Below are 23,228 nucleotides of genomic sequence, written 5' to 3'. Positions count from 1 at the left end.
TAAATGTATTTTTTACGGCTCTTCAATGTACAAACAAACAAATACATAAATTTAGTCTAACATTTGAATACTCGGAAACGCTTCGATATCTCCTTGAGATGGTAAACGGGGTGTGTCCGGTCCTTCAATGTTCAATGTTCAATATTTGAATACTCATCCTTAAAAAACCATAAATTTCTTTTGTCTGATCCCACTCCTTCATTTTATGCATTATTTTTTTGAGTGTTCATATATTAAATCAGTAAAAACCAATTCCGAATGAAAAACATCAAACCACACCACCAGAACGCAGGCATAAAAAGCTGAGAAATGTGCAGAAAAAGAATGAATAATAATTAATTAATTGCCAAAAAGAAAACTGTTATTCAACTGTGGAAGTGTTTCGCCTCGTTGCACATAAAATTTCAAAAAAAATTGTTATGAGTTTAAAAACTCAATATTGAATACTATTTTTCTTCGAAAATACAGAATATAAACGAGTTGTAATAATTATGAAATCATGTGTTCGAATAATACAATGGAAATACTTTGTGAGAAAAGTGTTCTTTTTTCTTTTACACGGTATAACATACCTCAACTGCAAAAGCACGTTGAAAGAAAAATTTTGAACAATCCATCCTGTGTAAGTTATTCAAGATCAAATTCATTTGTTTAATGGAAATACATACTCTTCCTCTAGGGTGTCTCTAGCAATACATAGGTTCTTTATGTACAGTCCTATGAATATCATTCGGATTCTGAGAAATTTTTAAGTGGAAAATATACAAAAATATTTAAAAAAATATATTTATTATTATTCATATTAAAACGAATAAGGAATCGTGGGAAATTCCCAGTATCGGATACATACATAAGTTCTACATTGTTATAAATATGAATATATTCTATTTGAAATATTTGGTTGCTGTGTTTTAGCTGAAAAAAGCTTGACTTGAAGGTTTATTCAATTCTGAATGTTAGAAAAAAGAAAAGAATACGTTTGTACATTTATGTAAAGATGCTTCCAACAGAATATTTCTCAATATTTATCCTTTGCTTCTCTTTCACTGACCATTACACGGTAAAGATTTGTCTGGTTATTTTTTATTCTACCTTTTCAGAATGTTTGTCGGTATTTCTGTTTTTATTTCATACTCAGATGCAGTATACATAAAATAAACTCTTTTCAGTCTTCGAGACTGACAGAAACTGAAATCAAACACTGTATATTCTTGTGTTATCCTGATGAACTGTATAAATGGACATTTTTGTTTTAAGGAAACTTTATTGTTACTATTTATTTCTCCGATACCCTATCATAAGTGTTTCCCGACCTGTGGTCCGCGGACGTACGTGTTCGTACGTGAGTACTCTGTAAGTGATTCGCGGGGTCATTTCCGTTTACTACAATTAATTGCATTTTGTGTGTGGTGAAATTGTAATTTTTCTGTTTTTAATGATATGCAAATTAGAAAAAATCAAAACATTTTCGATTTTTATAGGAGAGGGGTCGGAGTTAACCTTTGGAAGCTACAAGGAGTCCGCGGATCATTAATCGGCACCACATGGGCTCTGCGGTGCACTGAACTCCACTACAGGGGCCCGGGGTACCAAAAGGTTAGGAAACACTGTTCTATCCCTTAAGAGAAATGAAATTGTTCAATTCTCTCACTTGATATTTGTGAAATTTGGCTCATATTGTGTGTGAATGATTGGGTAAATTATATACAGTTGTCTTAGTCCGAACCTGAAAAATCTCAATTTAACCTCCTAAATAAGGGTTTTCGATATACAGTGATATACAGTCAATTCCTGATAAGTCTAACTCGATGACTCGAATCGTTTGAGTTGAAATTGTCATGTGACCTCATAACCATGAAAATACTCTTATATTCCAGTATTAAAATTTTTCCTTAAAAATTCAAGTTAATTTTTTTGTTACTTCAGTTTTTTCCTTGATAGGTATTATTTAAGTAATCACGTTGTATCTCTGAAACCAGTATCTTCGTTAACCATTTGGAAAATAAAGAAAAATTATTGATCGGATTGGGTCTTTCCCTTGTTCTTAACTACATCCACTAATCTTTACCCAAAAATTTGCAATCCGGTGTGTTTTGTTATTATTATTTATTTGTCAGACTGTATTCTCCTCAAATGATCTTCACTCCAAAACTGATTTGCATATGACTAACGATAGAGGAGAGAGCGAGAGAGAAACAATAAATAATGTTGAGATTAAATGAAAATAAAATCTAATTCCGTTCATATAGGGCGGGCATTCGCGATGATGAGAGGAAAATATATGAATGAGTTCTGTAGTGTTCACACAGGGTTGGCCAAAAACACGGATTTTTACAGCAAATACCCGACCCACTGGGTTTTTGGGGGTTTTTTTCAGGGTTTTAGACATTGAAGCACGAAGAAAGCAAGTTATGTATTATGTATGATGACATAAATATAACAGACAGTGTAATAATGGCAGGGCCAGATTTACTCATGGGCAAGTATGGCATTTGCCTAAGGCCTCATGATTTTGGAGGCCCTAAAATTTGAACAATATGGGCTATATTCGCCGACAAACAACTGTGACGTTAGTTGCCGGAGGTATATTGCTTACTGCTTTGCCCAGGTTCTCCCTCCCCTCACGTCGAAATTGTGTCCTGGACATACGCACCAATTTAGTGTAAATATTGGGAATTCTCAATCCCAATATTTCTATCATGGCTGTTATGAAGATGGTTGCAAACATATTGGAAGGGGGGGGGGGGTACTTTAATCATGCAGCCCAAATTTACACCAATGGTTCTCGTTACAGGTAATCCATTATTTTGTCAGTAATGCTTTCTTCTTTTTTCAGTTTGATGAACACGGTGTTAATCTGGCATTAGGCGCATCACTGATGTGATATATTGTAATCCTTTCACCCTTCTTCTCTTTCTCATCAGTAGACAGTAGGAAAGAAGGGAAAAAAATAACTTTTAATTCGAACACCATATATTTCCTCCCGTTTTAAAGATGCGGGAAATGATTCCACATTCTGCAGCTGAAGAACGAGTTTTAAACTCTAGTCAGACAATATTGGACTGAGATCTCACTCTTCCGCTTGCGATGTGTTAAAATATAATTGGAAAAAGTTTACTCTAAATACCTTGGAATGCATATATTTGTTTATGTATTCCTCTTAAGAGTGGGTATGACAACATAACATTAGAAAACATACTATTTCAAGGGCGGTTTTAAGGAGTAATGTTTGATGTTTTTTTCACCAGCGCGTTTATTTATTTATTTATTATTATCATTTTTTAAAATAAAGCACGCCCGGATATTTTTTTCGGACAAATCGTGCGTGTGTGTGTGTGTGTGTGTGTGCGTGTGCGTGCGTGCGTGCGTGCGTGCGTGCGTGCGTGCGTGCGCGCACAGAAAAGAATTATTAGAATTATTTTAAGAAAATAGAAAAACAAAATTGAATTTTATGAGAGTGAAATAGAACCTATGCAGGGGGGTCATCATCAGGTTCGAAAAGTGTAGGCGTTTCTGAAGGGTGGCTATGCCTAATTGCATTAAAAAATGCCAACCCTTGTTACCCGACGCCTGCCTTCTCAAAAATGTAGGACGAAAAAAAGACAATGGAAAAATTTTAAAAATTGCAATATTTGAAAAATATATACAGAGCTCTTCAGATTATAAGCTCAAAGAAGCCTGAGAAAAATATATACAATTTACAGAAATACAATAATTACAGTGAATATTTTACAAAGATTACGAAAAAATTCAAAAATAAATTGAAAGTCCAAAAAAGTAGTCAAAAATAAATTGAAAGTCCAAAAAAGTAGTCAAAAATCACCGGACATACCTTATGGGGGGGGGGAGACCGTTTTTGTTTGGAAGAGAAGTTTTTAAAAATGTCGTTGAAAAAGGCGGTTGGAATACTGTTGCCAGATGCAGCTTTGAAAAGATTGAGGAATGCTGTAATGAATTACTGTTTATTATTACAAATGTGTCCGAATCTACAAATTTGCGGGATGAGTGTGTTTCTGAATATTTTGGTGTTGATGTTTGAATGCCAGTGGCTTAAACTGTTAAGCTGGAGTGTGAAAACTGTGAGTCTGGAACACTTTATTTTGTGTCAAAAAAGAAAAATATATATATAACATACAAACTTTTAACAACATATTTTCCCCAGAGAATTGGATACTGTCGTGATTACCAAATTTTGTTGTGATTACAGACGAGATGGGGTTGGGAGTTGGAGAAAAGTTTCGGGGTTTCGTTAAAATTTAAGCATACTAGTATGGAGGTATATTTTAAAAACAATTAGGGGGGGCATGCCATCTCATCTGTTATCTTACACTTGCCATATTATATACATGGGATACAAATAAAAAATAAGATGAGAATCTTATTGTGAAATCTGAAGTATTCATCGGAGCGAGTCATCTCGCTTCACACCTTATTGGTGAGCAAATGGGTTTCATAACTTGTGGACTAGAAGCCAGCATCAGTTTTATTGGGTTGAGTTCACTCGCTCCGGTGGACTTGATGAAAATATACAAAATAGAAATATTGTTTGGGGGAATATATACAATTAGAGATCGATCACCCGTGCCATCTCACTTAACACATTACTCGGTGAGCAACATGAATACCACAATATAAGTACGCACGTGTTGCGGACATGAAATGCATGAAGAACTTGAATAGAGGAAAGAGAAATGTACATACATTCATACAGATATATATAACAGCAGGCCGAGTCTTCTCGTCCTAAACCTATTTTGGTAAGTAATGTGGGATCAGTTTAAAGGAGGCATTGTCTGGAGAGAGCTTTAGCTTAGGATTAGCCTCGGTCTTGTTGTTTTGGTTGACTCGCTCTGGCTGGTTATATTTCTTAAAGAAAAAAATTAATATATATATAATAAAAACTACACGTTATTATCAAACCATTCGTGTCCTCCTGCCTAGCACTCCCGCTAGAATATCGGAATGAAGGGCACTTGTGGTTATCACATTTACATCATTCTCACGGGAATGTCATACCACTGAGCTTCACACAGTAAAAAACCCCTCTTAACTACTACTTCACCAAACACCAACTCTGGCCATATCGTTTTGTTGCGATTTACTGCCATTAACGAGATGAGTTGAAAATGAAGGCGATGTCTATCAGTGGTCTCACCTCAAGTTCGTTAGGGAAAATATCTTATCTTCTCTTGAGTTCGAACCCGGGACCGTGGCAACAACCTTCACGGTGATAGACGAGCATCTTTCCACCACGCCACTCGGGCGTTAATCACTCTTAACTGTCACTCCTCTTTAATTCAAGTTTTACCCTGAATGCGAGGTGGGAGATACCAAGTAAATCGGAGCAAAACAAAAACTTTGTTCAATACCATCTGCTAATTTATAAATATTTACTTGAAACTCCGATTTACAAATACAAATACAACGCCAATTTAAAATATTTAGTGAAATAAATAATTAACATGGCATTTTGACTCATGAATCTTTACTAAAAAGGCCGTAAATAAAAAAACCGTTTTTTTACATCCGCGGAAAAATAACACAAAAGAATTGCATAAGTGATTAGTCAGGGGGGAAAAACGAAGCCAAGTGCGAATAGAGTCAAATCCCCCTTCCTTAAGTTGATGGTGTTTCTCGGAAGAACTCTATATTCCATTCATCCTCGACGAAGAACAAAAAACACCCCGAGAGGAAAAACTTTAATCCAGCTGGATCTTTCAGAAAAAATTAATGGATGCCGTAATTGAAAAAGACAATAACAGAAACGGTATATATGGATATAAATTCATGAGTAATTCCAAAACATTTTTAATTTTTAAAAAGTTTCCAATTTAAGATATCATTTTTTTTTCTCAACCCTGGGGAAAGATGGAAAATAAATATTTCATAGGAATCAGGAATGATATGCCGAGATCTCCTTGTATATGCATGATCCAACGCGAGATTTACTTAAATATTCAATTTACATGTTTTTGAATAGGAAATGACTTGAGACGTTATGTGCTTACACGTGAGTTAAAACTATCATGAAAAGATCATTTTAACTTTCAAGAATCTATTTCCCCTGTGTTATTGTGCGGAAAATGTTGAGTATATGCGTAATCTTTCGATAATTCTTTTATATTCCGAAAGAAACAATTGAAAGTCTTCCAAATGGCAAAAAGTATGTCGTATAAAAGATATGAAAGCTTAAAAAAAACTCGCGTTTTAATCCGAACTCTGTTCGTTAATAAAGCTTGATGATATATCGTGATGACTGAATCAAAGATGAGAAGGTAAAGTAGAGAATTAGATTCAAAAGTTAAAGAGTTTAAATATATTCTCTGAAACTCTCATTTATGATGAAAAGTAAGATAAATTCATACAATAAATAAATTCTCTACATTAATACGCTAAAAAATTGGTACGTCCAATAAAAAGATTGTATCTTAGAAAATTAAAGTATTTTTATACAAGATATAGTGAAACTCACTGTTTATGTAAAAATACTAATTTTTCAAAAGAAAAATTCACCTCTGTCTCCGTTTGGGGGCGCGAACCCATGCCCCCCCCCCTTTCTCATTCCGGACGAGTGTGCTACCACTGCGACATAGAAGCTGGTAGAATATTTCTTCCTTAGTAGCGCACTTGTCCGGAATGTGAGAGGGCGTAGACGCGGAGGTGAAATTTCTCTTTCCAAAAAAAATCAGTATTTCCACATAAACAGACAGTTTTTAGTATGTTGTATTAACAAGTGGAAAGGGCATCTTCCTCTTCTTAAAGTATTTTCGCTATGAAATTTCCAACCTACAATTACACTATACTAAGGGAAAGAATCGATCGAAATTTTTAATTGGTAAACAAACATTTTTTTATCCATTCTATATATTATACCATTCATTAAAAATGTGGCATTGGTAATTATATAAAATTAATTGTGAAGTTAAATCATTTTTAATTTTATCGTCAATAATTACCATCAAAGCCTCATTTGTGACGTAAAATCCACTCATAATTTGAATCTTGAAATGCAGAGTTGATGCCTAATACAAAGTAGCATTGACTTTGTATTAGGCATCAACTGCATGCTTTATAACTAATAAAATTTATAATAGTTACAAAAACATGATTTAAAAACTAATTACAATTCTTCAAAAATATTCTCAGACTTTCAATACTAACTCATCTTATGTATGAGGAATATTATACAAATACTATACTTATTATTACAAAAATAGTATACAAATAAATTTGTTTTTATAATGCTTTTGATAACTTGAGGTTAACTATATGAGGTTTGATAAACCGACTATAAACCGACACTCTTAAAAGAAACGTTATATGTAACCTAACCTGAATATATCCAAGATTTTTCTTTTAATTGAATGAAAAATTATGTCTTTGATGTCTATGATTTTTTATAATAATAACGCGAGCTTCACGTATTCCCAAGGGATCAGCATGATCCGTCCAGGGAATCATAATGGAAATAATATTAGTGAGATTTTTTTTTTATTGCAGTAATTAAAGGGTAAATATCAAATAAAAAATGATAAATACTTTTTACAGGTATATTTTAATACTCAATAATGAAATATTCTCTCTAGGAAATTTATTTTTTGTTTACTAACTCTTCTGCTAATCAAATTTACTATGAATGAGCAAATTAGTTATTAATTTTTTTATCTGCTGGAAGAGGTCAGTAGTAGTAGTTATTTAGTAGTTATTATGCGTAATAAAAGCGCGCGCGGTCAATATGCATATTCACCGCGCATTTTGGCAAGTTCATAAATTTCCCTAAATTAATCACTTCAACCAGATCGTGGCCGCCCGCTCTGTCTCAGTGAAGAGATTTTACCAGGTGGTTGAAGAAGTCCTGGGCTATACTGGAAGCTGCGCATGAATGTGTTGTGAACCTAACGTGAAGTATGTTTCTGTGTAAAGCTTGTTGTGCGTAGATCTGCCACCTGTCGTCAATTCTTCTAACTATGAGTGATGTGTAATGATTTCATCATTTTATCGTTATAGGCCTGTTTCTCTCTATGGCAATCACTTTCACCGGTGATTATCATTATCTCGGGGTACGATCGTAAAATTTGTTGTATCATTGTAACGGGGTTACGGCTATATTCATTACACCCATACCAGACTCGTTTGGATTTTTTTTCATGTTTATCTAATACACTAATCTCACTAGTTCATTATGCATAATCACTGATAAAAGTGATAAATTTCAAGTACTCGTATTTATCCCATTTACCAACGACATTGGTTAAGATGCACAATCGCCGGTAAAAGTGATAATGTTTTCAGTTATTATCGAATTTAATAAAATGATTGGTAAGTATGCGTAATAACCGGTTATTACGTATATTAACGATTTATCACATTTATACACAAGGTCAAAACACCCCATTATGTCAATTTCTTTTCTCACTTTTTTTTTTGGTATTTTACAAAGTACATCTTTTTGTGTTTATCTGTGAATTTCAGAACCACATTCTGTATGACGTGAATATTTTAGGCATTAACAGTTCCAAAACAATCGCTCCCTTTTTAGAAGAAATTTCAGTTTTCGTTATTCATTCTAATCAAAAAAGCCTTCCAGTCCCATTTGAATGCAGATAGGAGTGAGTTTCTGCTAGATAGACATCTGATAAAACAATGTTGTCAGGAATAGAAGTGTCAAATTATTTTCATCTCTGATTATAGGCCTACATAAGTTTCATATAGCCATCAACATACATGACAGTATCAAGTTGGCCAATAATGCAAATATTACAAAATAATACGGAACAAAGACGGAGTAAGTGCAGCCGATTTTCAGACGCTTAATATCTCAAGTTTTGATTTCTTTTTCTCCATTAATTATAAATTCATTTTTTTAGTGTCTATTTTAAGCATTTTCAGCGCTTTTCCGCCTGATTATTTTAACAACTTTTAGAGTCTAAATTCCCGGTCTCTAATAATATTCCAATCTATAACATTCATTTGTTTTGTTTTTCATTGAAATATTTATTCAACACTGCATTATGTTAAGTTAATTCTAAAAGAGAATTCCGAGAATCTGAAATTTTTCTGAAGCTTAGAAATAAATATTCATTACTCATAGAATAAATGGTAATTCTACTGAAGATTACTATATCATCTGAAGAAAGTATCGTGTGTCCAAGATGTAAAAAAAAATTTCATACTTAAATCCCAGTTTCGATTTTTCTCGGAAAAAAAGAACAGTTTATCTTTCCATATCATGAGATTGCATTGTTATTTTTAAGTCCTTTTTTTTTATTACCTTCGTGAAATTCGACATATTCTACTCAGATGAAGAAAAAAAAACATAATATTAAGATGTGATTCAGGAGAGACGATTTTTAAGAAGAAAAATTCTAAAGACGAAGAGAATATCGTTTGAAATGAGAGAGCTTTCCGTTTAAAATCGAAAACGAAAAAGCATCATCACGTAACTTGCTACACGGGAAAAATACGAGAGATACGAGAATATTTTTCTCTGAACCTTATTCATTCGTTTCTATTTATTTTTTTTTTCATTTTCCATCAGATACTGATCATATCCTGACTATTCAACATATACAAGAGTTCTTTAACCGTTGGTGTTGGTCCATGGACCGGTTCCGGTCCACGAAACATTTCTACCAACTCATGTAGCCACTACATAGTTTTAGATTTGATAAATGAAATAAAATCTAAAAATTGGTTTTCATTCCTATCTTAGCCTTAATCCAGCTCTGTGAGTTTTATTTCTCTTATTTACATATTCATTTTTGACGTTACGCAATTTATTTCTCCTGTTTACATATTTTTCGTCGATTCTTGGATTATTTCTACTTTTTCACTCACACATTTACAGGGTAGTTATAATTCAACTCAGACTTATGTAGCGCACGTTCTGTTAGACGTAATTCATTGAAACTTGGTATATTCCTTTCAGACACGAGCATTCGTGTTTTAGAATTTTCAAAATCTTTTTGCATTTTTGATACTCAAAAGATACATTAAAAACATAAATATCAACGAATATTCATTTTTTTATTAATTTTTTTGTCAAATTCTGACCCTTCATAAGTAAAACGTAATTTTTTCAGCTTAGATGATGCAGGGTATATTTATCTTCCCATCCAATATGTTGCAGAATTTTATTGCTAAATTTTATGTAGTAAATCGCACTTTTTGTGCAATAAATTACACGGTTGATAGCGGCACGTTTGTGGTGAACAAAAATGGTGAGGTGTTTAATCCCTCTCTTGTGGCACTCTAACCCATTGATTATCCAATTAATCCAGAGGGAAATATGATGATTACCATTTTACTACTGATACTTTATTACCAGAACACCTTTTGCGGGCCGGGTTAAACCCATTGACAGGCCGCATTTGGCCAGCGGGCAGGAGGTTGTGCCCCATTTGAATACGCAGTTGAATTATTTAAAAATCATAAAAGTTCGGGAAAGTAATTTACATATAAGTTCTTTTCTTTAGTATTTCCAATTTTTTTCTTCCCTGTTTTTTTTTTCTCCCTTGAATTAATTACATACTTGTTTCAGGGCTTAGTTTTCTTAGGAATTTTTTTTTCTTCAAAATAAACACGAAAAACACGTAAGAAAAGGCATTAACATATTCATTTCTTTTACTGTATCCCACAGGAAAAAATTTAAAAAAATATATTAGTGACATTTTATTTCCGCTGAAGAATACATTCGTAGCTTAAGTAATATTTCGTGTATCTCCTTCATTTTATCATGGTTATGATTTTCATTTTCTTTCTGCAGCTTAACGAGGACACGAGTTATTGCGACATAACTAAGACAAATCACAATGCATATATAAAATACATGAATACATGCTTTCTCTGTAAAAAAAAAAAATCATGATTGGGGTGAATGCAAAAAGAATGTCTTCTCATTTTCATTTCTTTTAACATCTTGAATTATACTTTCTTTGAATATATTTCATGAAAGTTTCACGAATAATAATACATCATATTCCCATATATACAGGACACCATTATACAAGACAATTGTCAAATATTTTATCAAGTAGCATAGCTGTTACGGTAAATCAATTATAATATATAATAGCATAATAACTGTGATATATAAAGTATATACGGTAAATGTGATAAAACCGGTTAGTGTGCATAATCACCAAGCATTTTGGGATGTTCGATAAATTTCCTTAAATTAATCACTTTTACCGGCAATTATGCATAATACCCAAGCGTCGCGTCGAATTGGTAAACATGATAAATCATACTAAATGTTATACTGTACATGATAATTCATGCATGTATTATACCAACGACACTTGGTGATTATGCATATTCACCGGTAAAAGAGATAAATTTATCAAACTTACCAAAACGATTGGTAAGTATGCATAATAACTGATTTATCACACATTCACCGTAACATATACATAATAACTGTGATAAATCGATTGTTATGCATCATAATATAGCATACACATAATACATAATAATTATTATGCATACTTTACAATCGTCTCGGTAAATTTGATAAATGTATAACTTTTGCCGTCGAATATGCACAATACCCAAGCGTAGTTGGTAAATTTGATAAATACTTAAAATTCATCGTCTTTATCTGTAATTATGTATAATACTCCAGTGTGATAAGTGAATTTGATAACACGAAAAAAATTCCAAATGAGTCCTGTGTGTGTGAGGAATGTAGTCGGGCCTCCGATATAATGATTACAAATTTTGCAATCATACCCGGTTATAATGAGACTCAACATATATGAATAACCATGTTTAGTATAACAAAGAGTATGATTTATCACGTTTACCGACGACGCGACGCTTGCTGTATTATGAATAATCACCGGTGAAAGTGATAATATTTTAGCAGTCGTTAAATTTACCAACGACGCTTGGGTGCTATGCATATTCGCAGGGAAAAGTGGTCAATTTAGAGAAACTCACAGTTATACTCGGCGATTATGCATAATAACAGGTTATTATGTACAGGTATAGCAACCGTATTTACCACATTTGCCGTAACATAGCTATTGATAAAGAAATTTCAACCCCCATAGTTGAATAAGCAGGTTTTCCCACAAATTTATAAACAGTTACCAAAAATTCATGAAAAATTAAGGATTTGATATATTTGAATGCGGTTTGGAAAAGTTATTCCTACAGAAGGGAATTTCTTCGGTACAGAAAAAACTTTTTTTCTCGATAGAGGGCGCTGTGCAAAAACAAATCAAGGGAAATATGAAAATCAAAGTAGTCCTATAAATTGCAGCATGTACGTGTAACAGCTCATTTTTGAATATTCCTGTTACTGGAGCAAAATAAGGTTTTCATTGTGACGTTGACATTGATGGATAAAACACTATTGGTAAAAAGTTTCGGACACAGAAGAGATTGAAGAAAGATTCCAGTCACGAAATCTATGATTTCCTTTTCGTGCAGCGCGTCTATCGCCAAAAATTATTTTTTTTCCAGTTCCAAATAAAATCTCTCTCTCCCCCCCCCCCCCTCCTCTTCGTGAGAAAAACTGTTTCGCAAACCCCATTCAAAAATATTGTTCCGGATAATGTCTCTCACGAGACTCGAGATCGCAAGGCACAGAGCAACGAGTAGAAAAACACAGATTTTTTTTCACAGAACAGCTATTTACACGTATTAAAAAACGTATTTACACGTATTTCGTCTTCGAAAATTCAACAAACTGCTCATTGCTTCTTCGTGGTGGCGTAGCTATAAAGGCAAAAGAAACCTTCCAAAACAATGTCTATGATTCTCGTGAGATCTCAACTCTTCTGTCGGCGCTATGTCATCGCCAACTTATTGGTGCTGTCACCAAACGGACAAGTTTGTCGTCAATTTGGCGAGATTTACCTAGAAATTTGTTAATGGGTGTTTACAGGCGAAAAATAACATAATAAATAATAATAAAAAAAGGTCTATTTGCAGAATTTTCGTTACAATAGAAAATACTTTCATTTTTATAAATTTTAAACTTATTTATTACGAATTCCAATAAACACTCTGTACGTATATGAATATTTTTGTTTCGAAATTCAAGAAAATCCATCCAAATATTTTTAAAAGCCATAACATTCACAGCTTTTAGTATAAAATAGACATTCATTTTTGAGACGTTCTATATAATAAAGCTTAATAGATAAAACAAACTTCGTCAATCTTGTTGATTGTGGGAGTTTTCTTCAACGATTTATTTCAAAGAAATATCATATTTTCTTTTGTATCTATTTTCTTCTTTTGCAGCTCTAATATAATTCTGTAACTGAATTATATTAGAGCTGCAAGAAAGAAAAAAGAGGAAAAATATAGATTCAGTATATTTTTTTCATTTCATTATTTTAAGTATAGTACCTGTTTACTCGGCGTTAATCTCTTCAAGAAAATTGTTTTTTTGCTCAACTTTTTTCCTGGAAATTTAATTCTGAAACTTGAGAGAAAAATAAAGAAAAAATCGGTAAAATATGTGAGATGTAAGAACTTGAAAGAGATTTATCGTAACTTATTAATTTCTTTCAACCGGAAATGCATGAATTAATATTATCTCAGCAATATTGTGTTTAGTTCTGGGAAAGCTAGTAGAAAATTCAAAGCAGAGAGATCCAGACTTTCCTTGCAAGAGCTGTTCGTATCTTGAATTTACTGGCACTTGCGTTCAGATCAAGGAGTTAAAGAATGTGCAAGGGGGCTCCTCGAAAATCGATTGTACGAGAAATTTTTCATGTGATCGGGGAGAGTTTGTATGCCGTTATTTAGATGACTTGTACAACCAGTGGTTTATTCTTTAACTGATGTGGTTGATAAGCCCATCGTTGCTCATTCTCATGGCCATCGAATGGCCATTGGCCTGCAGTAAGATCCCGTCACGAATCGTCAGGGAAGCTGCTAAACAAAGAAGCGAAGAAGGAAAAAACTATCCTGACAAATGTAGCGCGGGACCCACAGAGAATTAAAGGAAAACAATCACCCTCAGGATACTTTTTGTATTATTGTATTGTAGGCGATCTGATCAGTACGTAGCGACTGAAGGCTGGTTATTTCTCTATCCTCTTTAGCTAAATAAATGTTATTATTGTTTTGAAAGCAACGACTCATCAATGAGTACCTGTGCAATTACTCGGCCACAGGGAGGAGGATCATTACTCCTGCAGATCGATATTTCGTAAGAAATCGCTTGTAGATACCCACAGAAAGACCACAACATTCAAAATGCCCAACGAGGTGGCTGAAATAAGATGCCCTTAAAAAATATTGATATCAAATGTATCTGAACTATAAAAAAAATAGGCAACCCAAAGAAGAGCAATAAAAACCAACTGAATGTAAAATAATAGTAAAAAACCAGAAAATGAAATGGTAATCGTAGAAACAAGTAAATCAGACCACATTGTGTAAACCACTAAATGATAATCTATAATAGGAAGCAGAAAGGCTTCGGCTTCTTTCTGCTGCCAGAGCCGTAAATAGGATTTTTATCAGGAATGATAAACTTGATATTGACCTCCTTGCCACACAACTACTAATCAACCGTGCATGCATCTTTGTAAACATTCCCCTGGGGAATTTCTAATGATATGGTGCACTCAGGAGCATGCCGTGTGTGTATACGTGTCTTTAATAGATTTAATATTTGCGGAGTTGTTGTGCCGCCATCTGTCTTCTATATTGTGAAGAGAAAATGACAAATGCTTGAATTTTCTTGTTCTGCAAGTGTGAAGCACAGTACTTCTAAAACAAACTTATTTCTTATTTATGTGTAGTTATTGTTTAGGTTTTGAATTAAAAAAACAATACTCTCACTTCAATTTTTATTCTTAAAATTTGTCGCACCCTTAAGATGCCAATGCAATTGCTCTTTTCGTTCTTTTTCATTCCTGGACCTGTCTGCGGTCAGTTTCTTGTAGTGATTGATGTACAGCTCCAGCGCGCGCTTGTGAATTCCGAATGGCTGATGCAAACCGTATTGCAGGTACTGTATAATTTGAACTACGTACCGTATATACTCGTGTATAAGCCAAGCTTTTTTGTGGAAAAATTCGTTCATCAAGTGGGGGATCGGCTTATACACGGGTCAGTTTTTGATGAGAAAATATCCACCCCCGCAATCATTAGTCATTTTTGTAGCCGTGTTCGAGAAACCGGCATTATTGGTATGGGATATGTTCAAACCCTCGATAATGTCAAAGACGAGGCAAAGAAATCGAAAACATCATTGGCTTTGATACCAGGTGGGCTAACGTCGATTGTACGGCCTTTAGATGTGATCATTTTTATAACAAGCCTTTCAAGACTTAACAAGACTATTTGAGGAATTTGTGGATCGAATGGATGACTTCCGAGGATAAAGAAACTACAAAAAAGTAGTGCCTTGAAGAAACCTGACGTTGGGCTAGTGTGCCAATGGGTACATGAGGCGTGGAAATCTTGTTTCCACCGAAATTATCATCCGATCCTTCAAAAAGTGTTACGTCAGCAATGCGATGGACGGAACTGAAGATGATATCCTCTTTGAAAGTGACAATGGCGATGACAGCCCAGATGAGGATAATAACGAAGATTCCTCTCTCTCATGATGATCTGATGGATTACGATGAGCTTGGAGACTTAAATTTATCAGCCACCTCGTTGGACATTTTGCCTGTTGTGGCGTTGTATTTGTATTTATATTAAAAGAAACGGATTAAAAAGTTTGAATCATTTTCTATTGTAAATTTCCGTAAGCTATTCATTTTGCATGAAAATATAAGATTTTGTTTTTTTTCTGAAATGCACGGATTTTTTGAGGTCGGCTTATACACGGGTTTTCACTTTAATGCGGTTTTGGTGGTCCTGAAGTGCGGAGGGCGGGTCGGCTTATACACGAGTATATACGGTAATTCAAAAATAAATATGTGTGAGAATGTATCACAGTGAATGTATTAGAAGTGAAGTTGTGATTATTCAAGAATTTCACGAATTTCTCAGGCAGGTATTTCTTTACCCGATTGAGTGGAAACATTTTTACAGTATTATTTTCTAAAAACCACTAGAATGTACCAGTTTGTGCATTGGCATTTACACGAGAGAAATATTCATGAGTTCTGAGATCAGTGTACAATACTAATGGTCGCCATGTTTTAGAGGTTTAAAGGTAAAAGTATGCTGGTTTCTGTTATCCCTTGCTGAACTTTACAGAAAGCACTAGTCCCTTTCAAACTGATCTTAGAGAAGAAAAAAATGTTATTGGTGCCTGCAGATGTATTTTCGAAAAACGAGATATTCTCATTCCGTAAAAATCTTTCTCAGATTTTCAGTGAAATTGAAAATTCTGCAAATATCCCGAAGTAAACGATGTCCCAAATGGCATAAAACCTAGAAAATGAGAGAGGATTAAAGGAAGGCCCAATGTAATTTGATCGATATTATCATTTTTCGTCGGAAAAGGAACACGCAGGATTTTTGGACATAAAATATCAGAATTGCAAAAAAAATAAAAGTGTTCTTGGATGAAGATAGATATGAGTTTAATGTAAAGCAATGAGTCTTTCGTAAAATATACAGTGTCCTACATTCGACTGACGGTTTTCAAAATGGGATAGTAAAAAAACCGGTGACGGATATTAGTCATTCTTGCGGAATATACACTGAGTGGCCAAAAAATAAGAACACCACCCCCCCCCCCCCATGCTGAAGCTTCGACTCTTCCGTGCAGCACGCGCGCTGACGTAATAACCCGGAGATGCAAGTAAAAAACTTTCTCCTGGTCAGAAGCACTAATTAACGTTGCGATTATCGTGTTCATGAGGAAAACAAGAGATCTGAGGGACTTGGAATGCGGTATGATTGTAAGTGCCAGAAGGAGAGGTTTCAGTATCTCCGTAGCCGCTATATAACTTTCTTGTGTTTTCTCGTGCAAGAGTACATCGAGTCTTCAAAGAATGGCAACTGACTTTACTCTTACACAGAAGGTAAGTTGCAACCATTCTGTTAGGCCTAAAACGTGAAGCCAGAGGACATTCCTGCGAGCCATCGAGTCTGTCCAAGATGATTCAGGCACCAGGGAGAGCATGTTCTGGTGGATTTCAGCATTGTACAGGAGATATGTCTTGAGAAGTGACTGCGATTTATAAAGATAAGCGTGTAAACCAATGATGTCAAACCTCACAATTGCGGGTCATTTCATCGGTTGAAAACATGTTGCGGGCCGCATAAGTGATCTGGAAAAACGCCTTGTTGTAGTTCATTAACCCGAAACTGAACCGCATCAGATCTAGTGATTTGACTATTAAGAAGCGCCATCTTTTAATATTATCATGTCAATCAAAATAAATTGTTCATTTCTCCAAAAAATCGTGGTCATATTTTCAGAAGAAAATCGAAACAAAAAATAGAACTAAAAACAAAAAGGTAAAAAACTTTTAACATGTAATATAATAAAGTTCACAATTATTGAACTTTTTTTGAAAAATTGATAGCTCTAAGCGTTAAAAAATTATATATTTATATATTATTATTTATTTAAACCGTTCGATCTGTACAAAAACTAAAAATGAACTACTAGCTCTAGAAGAGAGACGGTAACCGTATTTTGTGGCCCATCGATTCGATTCACCGCCAACTTGAAAAAAATAATTGACATCGTATAATCTGCATGCCAAAACTCCATTCATCAATAATGAAATCTTAATGGGAAGAATTTGTAGGGTTTTTTTTTATTTTTTCTTCTCCCAGTCTAGAAAAATCGACAGTAAAGAGACTTTCTGCTCAGATTATATCATGCCCAGGCAAACTTTGCAAAGAAAAGTCAGTTGTCTCCTCCGGGGATTGGATCCGATCGCCTCGCAACCTGGGCAAGCGCGCTGACAGATAGCCTGTAGTACCGTAAACGGAGGCTACTTTGGGGCAGTGTTTGTAAAGTTTCTTAGGGAGAAAATAAAAAATACAGTCCACACCGCTTAATGTGATTACATCGGGACTCGGGGTTTCTGATAACTATATCCGAAAAAAAAAATTCCGTTCAGAAGAAACTCTGACTGTACATCTCCATCTGGTGGAACGGGACGTGTGGTAAACGAGTACTGTTAAAATTTCCAACCATTTTCCTGAAAATGATCGGCGAGCGACAAAAAATTGCTCCGAGGCCCAAATGTGACCCACGGGCCCATGGGCGTGGATGTGGGGGGGGGGGCATTATCCCCAACGTCAAAGGTGGAGTGGACTGATTTAATGTATAGATGAATTGACATCATCATCATCGTGCCCTCCCCAGCAATAATGACCGTGCCCCTCCAGACTTCCAAGTCTATCACCGAGCCCATACACGAGCCATGCATTGAAGACCTAATAGATGTTTCTTTTGACGGATTGAAAAAATAGTTCAAAATTTGTCTCACAGATGACGCTGTATCTCCAAAACTCGACATGACATGAAATGTGATAGAAACAATGCATAATTAATGCCTATTACTATTTGCGCTATCAAAAACAACCGCATCTAAATATATATGAGCGCTCTTTCCACTCGTTTGTGTTATCAATTGAAAACCTCAATTGATAACACACATCATTGCGAAATTGAAAAACCCAGAATGGCGTTGGAACTATACCTCTAGTATGATAAACATCTCCGCTATAGACGCATACAAAGATAAACGTTCAAACAATCACAATGCAGATCACATTAATGCCTCAGGAAGTCCCTACCGAGGGGGTTAGCCAGAACCTCCTAGAGATAGAAGGCATCTGCAGTCTGCTTGTGACGTCAGTAAGTACTCCATTTTCCCTCAGAATATTCAAGGAAAAAAACTTCCCTGCTCGTGCCAGTATCATCATTGTGAGGAAAAGAAATTATCGGGCTCAGAATTGGTGATTTCTATTCCCCACATCCAATCACTATGCGGTATTTGCGAGCCAATCAGGAAGGTTTTAAGCCAAAATAAGAGGAAACGAAATAGGATGCTGTGTTTCAAAATGTGGCAAACCTGCTAGGTAGTCTGAATGACGTTTATGGCAAACAGTGCAGAGGCCTTCTATCTCTAGGAGGTGCTGGGTTAGCGCGCTAACTTATCGGTAGGGATCTTTCTTTTAATGCACTCTGCACCGGAGTTTATGGTGCCGTTCCAACGCTATTCATGGTTTTTCACTGCTCCAATTACTTAGGAATGCATAAAAGTGAGTGCCGCTATTTGGATACTCCAAAATTTTGTTGCTGTGGCTGTAACCGCGACAGCAGGGCTTACCCCCCCCCCCCCACACCTCCGTTTCATTCTCGAGCGCATACTCTGAAACACTTATAAATCCAATTTCATTCGCATTCGTTGATTTTTGCGGGCTATTAGCTCGTATAGCTGTTATAAGTTATTTTACGGCCACCCTGTATGACTTCCCAATATATAACAGTCGATATTTTTAAAGATTCAGCCACATCAAAAATACTAAAAATTTTCACGACATCGATAAAGATATTGCTAATAATTTATTCACGAATTTTACGTCTCTTGAGAGGAATTCAAATGAATTCAAAGGCTGCAACATCGTCACTATCATTGGAACTTATATAAGAATTTCAACACGATATTTATGACAATATCCTCCGAATAAATTTCCGCAGATAAAAGTCTCACCCGTTTTTGAAATATTCAATACAAAAAATATACGGTATTGTCAACTGAAATACAGCAATAGACATTCGTATGATTTCGAAATTTCCTTCTCATTGTTTGTTAGACAACAGAGAAAATTCCAATTTTTTTTTTCTTTTTCAGTTGATACTGGATAAGAGAGAAAATAAAGAACAAATATAAAAAATATAAATTTCTTGAAATTCATATCAGGTGTATACTGTATACAGGTTACGAATCCTCCTACCGGCACAAATTGTAAAATACGATATTGCGTTGTAAAAAAGCAGGAAAAAAAAATTGGTCGTAAAATACCTAGTTTTTTATTTTATTTCTTATACCATAAATAGCAGTGATGAAATAAAAGTTTAGGAGTCGAGTCCTCCCCACACATTACGTGAAAAGGTGGGTTCCATATTTTCCTCTCCCATTTTATATCCATTGCTGTATCGTATTGGAGGGAGGGAGGGAATTCGAGAACCATAAAAATTGAAATAGAGCCGCATGATAAGCTAAACTACTTTTTGAAAACCTATGGGCTTATCTGGAGGATATGCAGCGCTGGAACCTTATGTCGCGGCATAAACAATGCGAAATATGACGCTCGTGCTCATGAGAAATGGGGGGGGGGGGGAGGGAAAGTGCAAATGGAATAGAGTTAGAAGCATTTTTGTTTTATCGCGAAGTACTCGGAATAATTTAATAAATTATCTAATGCCTATATAGTACGCAGACCATTTCTACATTTCTATTGCTAATCAGGTGGGGTGCGGTAGCCCAGGTCGCTCAGATACTCGGCTTAAAGCACCAGAGGATGTTCAGATCGATACGAAACTCTTCCTTGTCAGAAACTCCCCTGATGCGGAACTGCAATACATGCGGTGACACAATGACCCCAGAAAAAGATTCTACCGGGGGCGCGATAGCCCATGTCGATAAGATACTCGTCTAAAGTACGAAAGGATGTTTAGAGGTGTCGCGAGATCGATACCCGGTTCGTCCTTGTCAGAAAACTTTCCTGACACAGGGGTGCAACAGAAATGGTGACATGACCGCAGAAAAAAATTGCTACCGCAGGGAGTCTCCCATCGAGGTGTTATCGTACCAACCTCTCGATGAGTATAAAAAACAAGCCCGCCGTTCGGAATCGTCAATAAGTTTTAAATCCCGGTCAAATTAACTCTCGTGTGCAGAAAATGGCCGTGGTGCGACAAAAAATGATCAAATGAAGATTGCTACCACAGGGAGTCCCACTCCGAGGGGGTTAGCGCAACAACCTCCTCGGTGAGTATAAAAACAGGGGTCTTCTACCTATATTGAGTCGTGAGCACTGCCTATGCTTATCATCGAACAGAGAGCTCCCCGCCCGTCTTATGGCAAGGGTGATCAACCTTTATGAGAGTGCGGGCCACTTTATATTGGTTTGAAAACGTCTCGGCTACTCAAAGTAATCTAGGAATGTGCCGAGGGTAGTCTAATTGATCTGTAAACGTGCTGCTGGCCGCTAAAGTGATCTGTAGATGTATTGTGGGTCACTTAAGTGATTCTGTAGATGTATTGTGGGTCACTTAAGTGATTCTGTAGATGTATTGTGGGTCACTTAAGTGATTCTGTAGATGTATTGTGGGTCACTTAAGTGATTCTGTAGATGTATTGTGGGTCACTTAAGTGATCTGAAAATGTACCGCTTAGTTCATTTTCATAAAACTAGGGTTTGAGGTCGTGTAGCATATCATATTACTTCAAAGGTCACATTAAATCCGTGGGCCATGAGTTGAGTGTGTATCCCTTACGGCAACGTTTGCATACATACGCTAGAAATCTGCATTTAATCGTAATTCTTTGTTACAGCAATGGTTGGTATGAAAAAAAGGCAAAATGGCGGAAGCTTAACATTTACAGACCACTTAAGTGACTTGGAACGCTGGTCTAATTCACTTAAGTTGCTCGAGGCACATTCTTACTTCACTTAAAGTGACACGCTGCACACTTCAAGATCACTTAAAAAACACGCGATAAATTTACAGATCACTTAAGTGACCTGGAGCACATTCCTAGATCATTTGAGTGGTCCGCGGCACATTTTCAGATCACTTAAGGGGATCTCCAACACTTTTACAGATTACTCGAGATCCATGGCACACTTCCAGATTACTTAAGTGACCCGCGATACACTTAAAGATCACGTGAATGATCTGTGGCATATTCCCAGATCATTTAAGTGACCAAGGGTGCTTTTTCCAGATTTTCCCTCCCATTTCGTAAATTGGACGTTATAAAATCTAGAGTCGACTGTACTTCACTAGATATTTTTATCGATAGATGGCAGCATGTTAATATGTCACCAAATTAAATGCGTTGGTGGCCTTCGGGCCTCGTGAGAAGTTGAAATTTGGCTCGCCGTGCGTGAAAGGTTGAAGACCCCTGCTCTAGGCCATCACAAGTATTTTAATTTTGAACACTTTTTTTTTTAATCCATCAAAAAAATTGTTAAGCCATGACGAAAATTTCAGTGCAAACCGTACCTTTTCAGGTCAAACGGTTGATTTATTAACTTTTAAAATGTGTCCAGGACTTATCGCCCAAACGGTATAATTTGTTTATAAACATACCTCACACACCCAAACAAAATCACATAGAAACAATTTCTTATATTCTTCATCCAGCTCGGAGTCTATAGACTCCGTACGCCCTGAGAAAATGCACCTACCTCAGTCGGTCAGCCTGTATATTTCTATAAAAATGCGTGTATGTCTGACAAATATTATGAATGTACATGAATGTACTGTAGAATTCGGACTATCCGGCCTAATGTGACGGAAGGGTGGGCAGGATAACGGAAAAGACGGATAGGCCAGATTTCTTTAAATGCTTACTTCCTACCTCCACCATACCATCCAAAAAAACACCATTTTAATAGCAAAAACCGCTCCTTTTCATATTTTGTGATCTCTTATTACAGATAAACGTATACATAATGTAAATGTTTGTTATGCACTGGACGTTTTAAAAACTTATCACAGAAAAGAAAAAGAAAGTCCAAGAATATAAATATTGTCACGAAAAATAATGTAAATAGTTGTTATTTATCATTTATTACGTCATTTTATGCCTGTAAATAGTCGTTATCTTATGTAAAAATTAAAATTAACGCATTTCTCTGTTCATATTTCCAAATTGGCAACAGACTTAGTGAAGTTTGGCGACATGTTTGATGGTTTGGCGACTTCATTGGGCCAAGAGAATAGGCCGGATAGTACGGAGGTCGAGATTCTACTGCATATCCACTTACTCAGTTGGGATGTCAGGATGATGAATATCCACTTGTTGCGTTGCGCACAAGTTTCACGGGCGTTGTAATGATTTTGTTGGCCTGGACATTTATTGGGACACACCGTCTTGATTCATAAAACTAATCCATGTATTTTTTAGGAGTAAGTCGATATCGAAACACGCGTAATAATACTATTACAGAATGCACAGGAAATAAATCATGTCCAGTGGAATCAAAACTGATTCTGACATCGGAAGTCTTTCTCGAACCACCAAGATATCAAGTCCTCTCGGGAAAGATGGTGGAAACAAAATTGTCCTCTGGCTATAAAGTTGCGGTCAGGAAAA

The 23,228-nt window shown here is 35.6% G+C and overlaps 1 protein-coding gene across 1 annotated transcript in view; it reads left to right on the top strand.

The window, feature by feature from the left end:
- LOC149063897 (uncharacterized) overlaps positions 1-17,850 on the top strand; it is a 38,956-nt gene extending 21,106 nt beyond the window's left edge. Inside the window, exons 2-3 of the mRNA XM_089255316.1 lie at positions 16,905-16,955; positions 17,719-17,850. Coding sequence (XP_089111442.1) covers positions 16,905-16,955; positions 17,719-17,850 — 183 coding nt within the window. The remainder of the gene's footprint in view (positions 1-16,904; positions 16,956-17,718) is intronic.
- Positions 17,851-23,228: the final 5,378 nt, after the last annotated feature.

Source organism: Pholcus phalangioides, unplaced genomic scaffold (assembly GCF_987345545.1).
Source record: "Pholcus phalangioides strain wild (caught in Gottingen) unplaced genomic scaffold, Ppha-v1.0 ptg000042l_1, whole genome shotgun sequence".
NCBI classification, from domain to species: Eukaryota; Metazoa; Arthropoda; class Arachnida; order Araneae; family Pholcidae; genus Pholcus; species Pholcus phalangioides.
The sequence above is the reverse complement of the archived record's forward strand: the minus strand, read 5'-3'. Positions and strand labels throughout refer to the sequence as shown.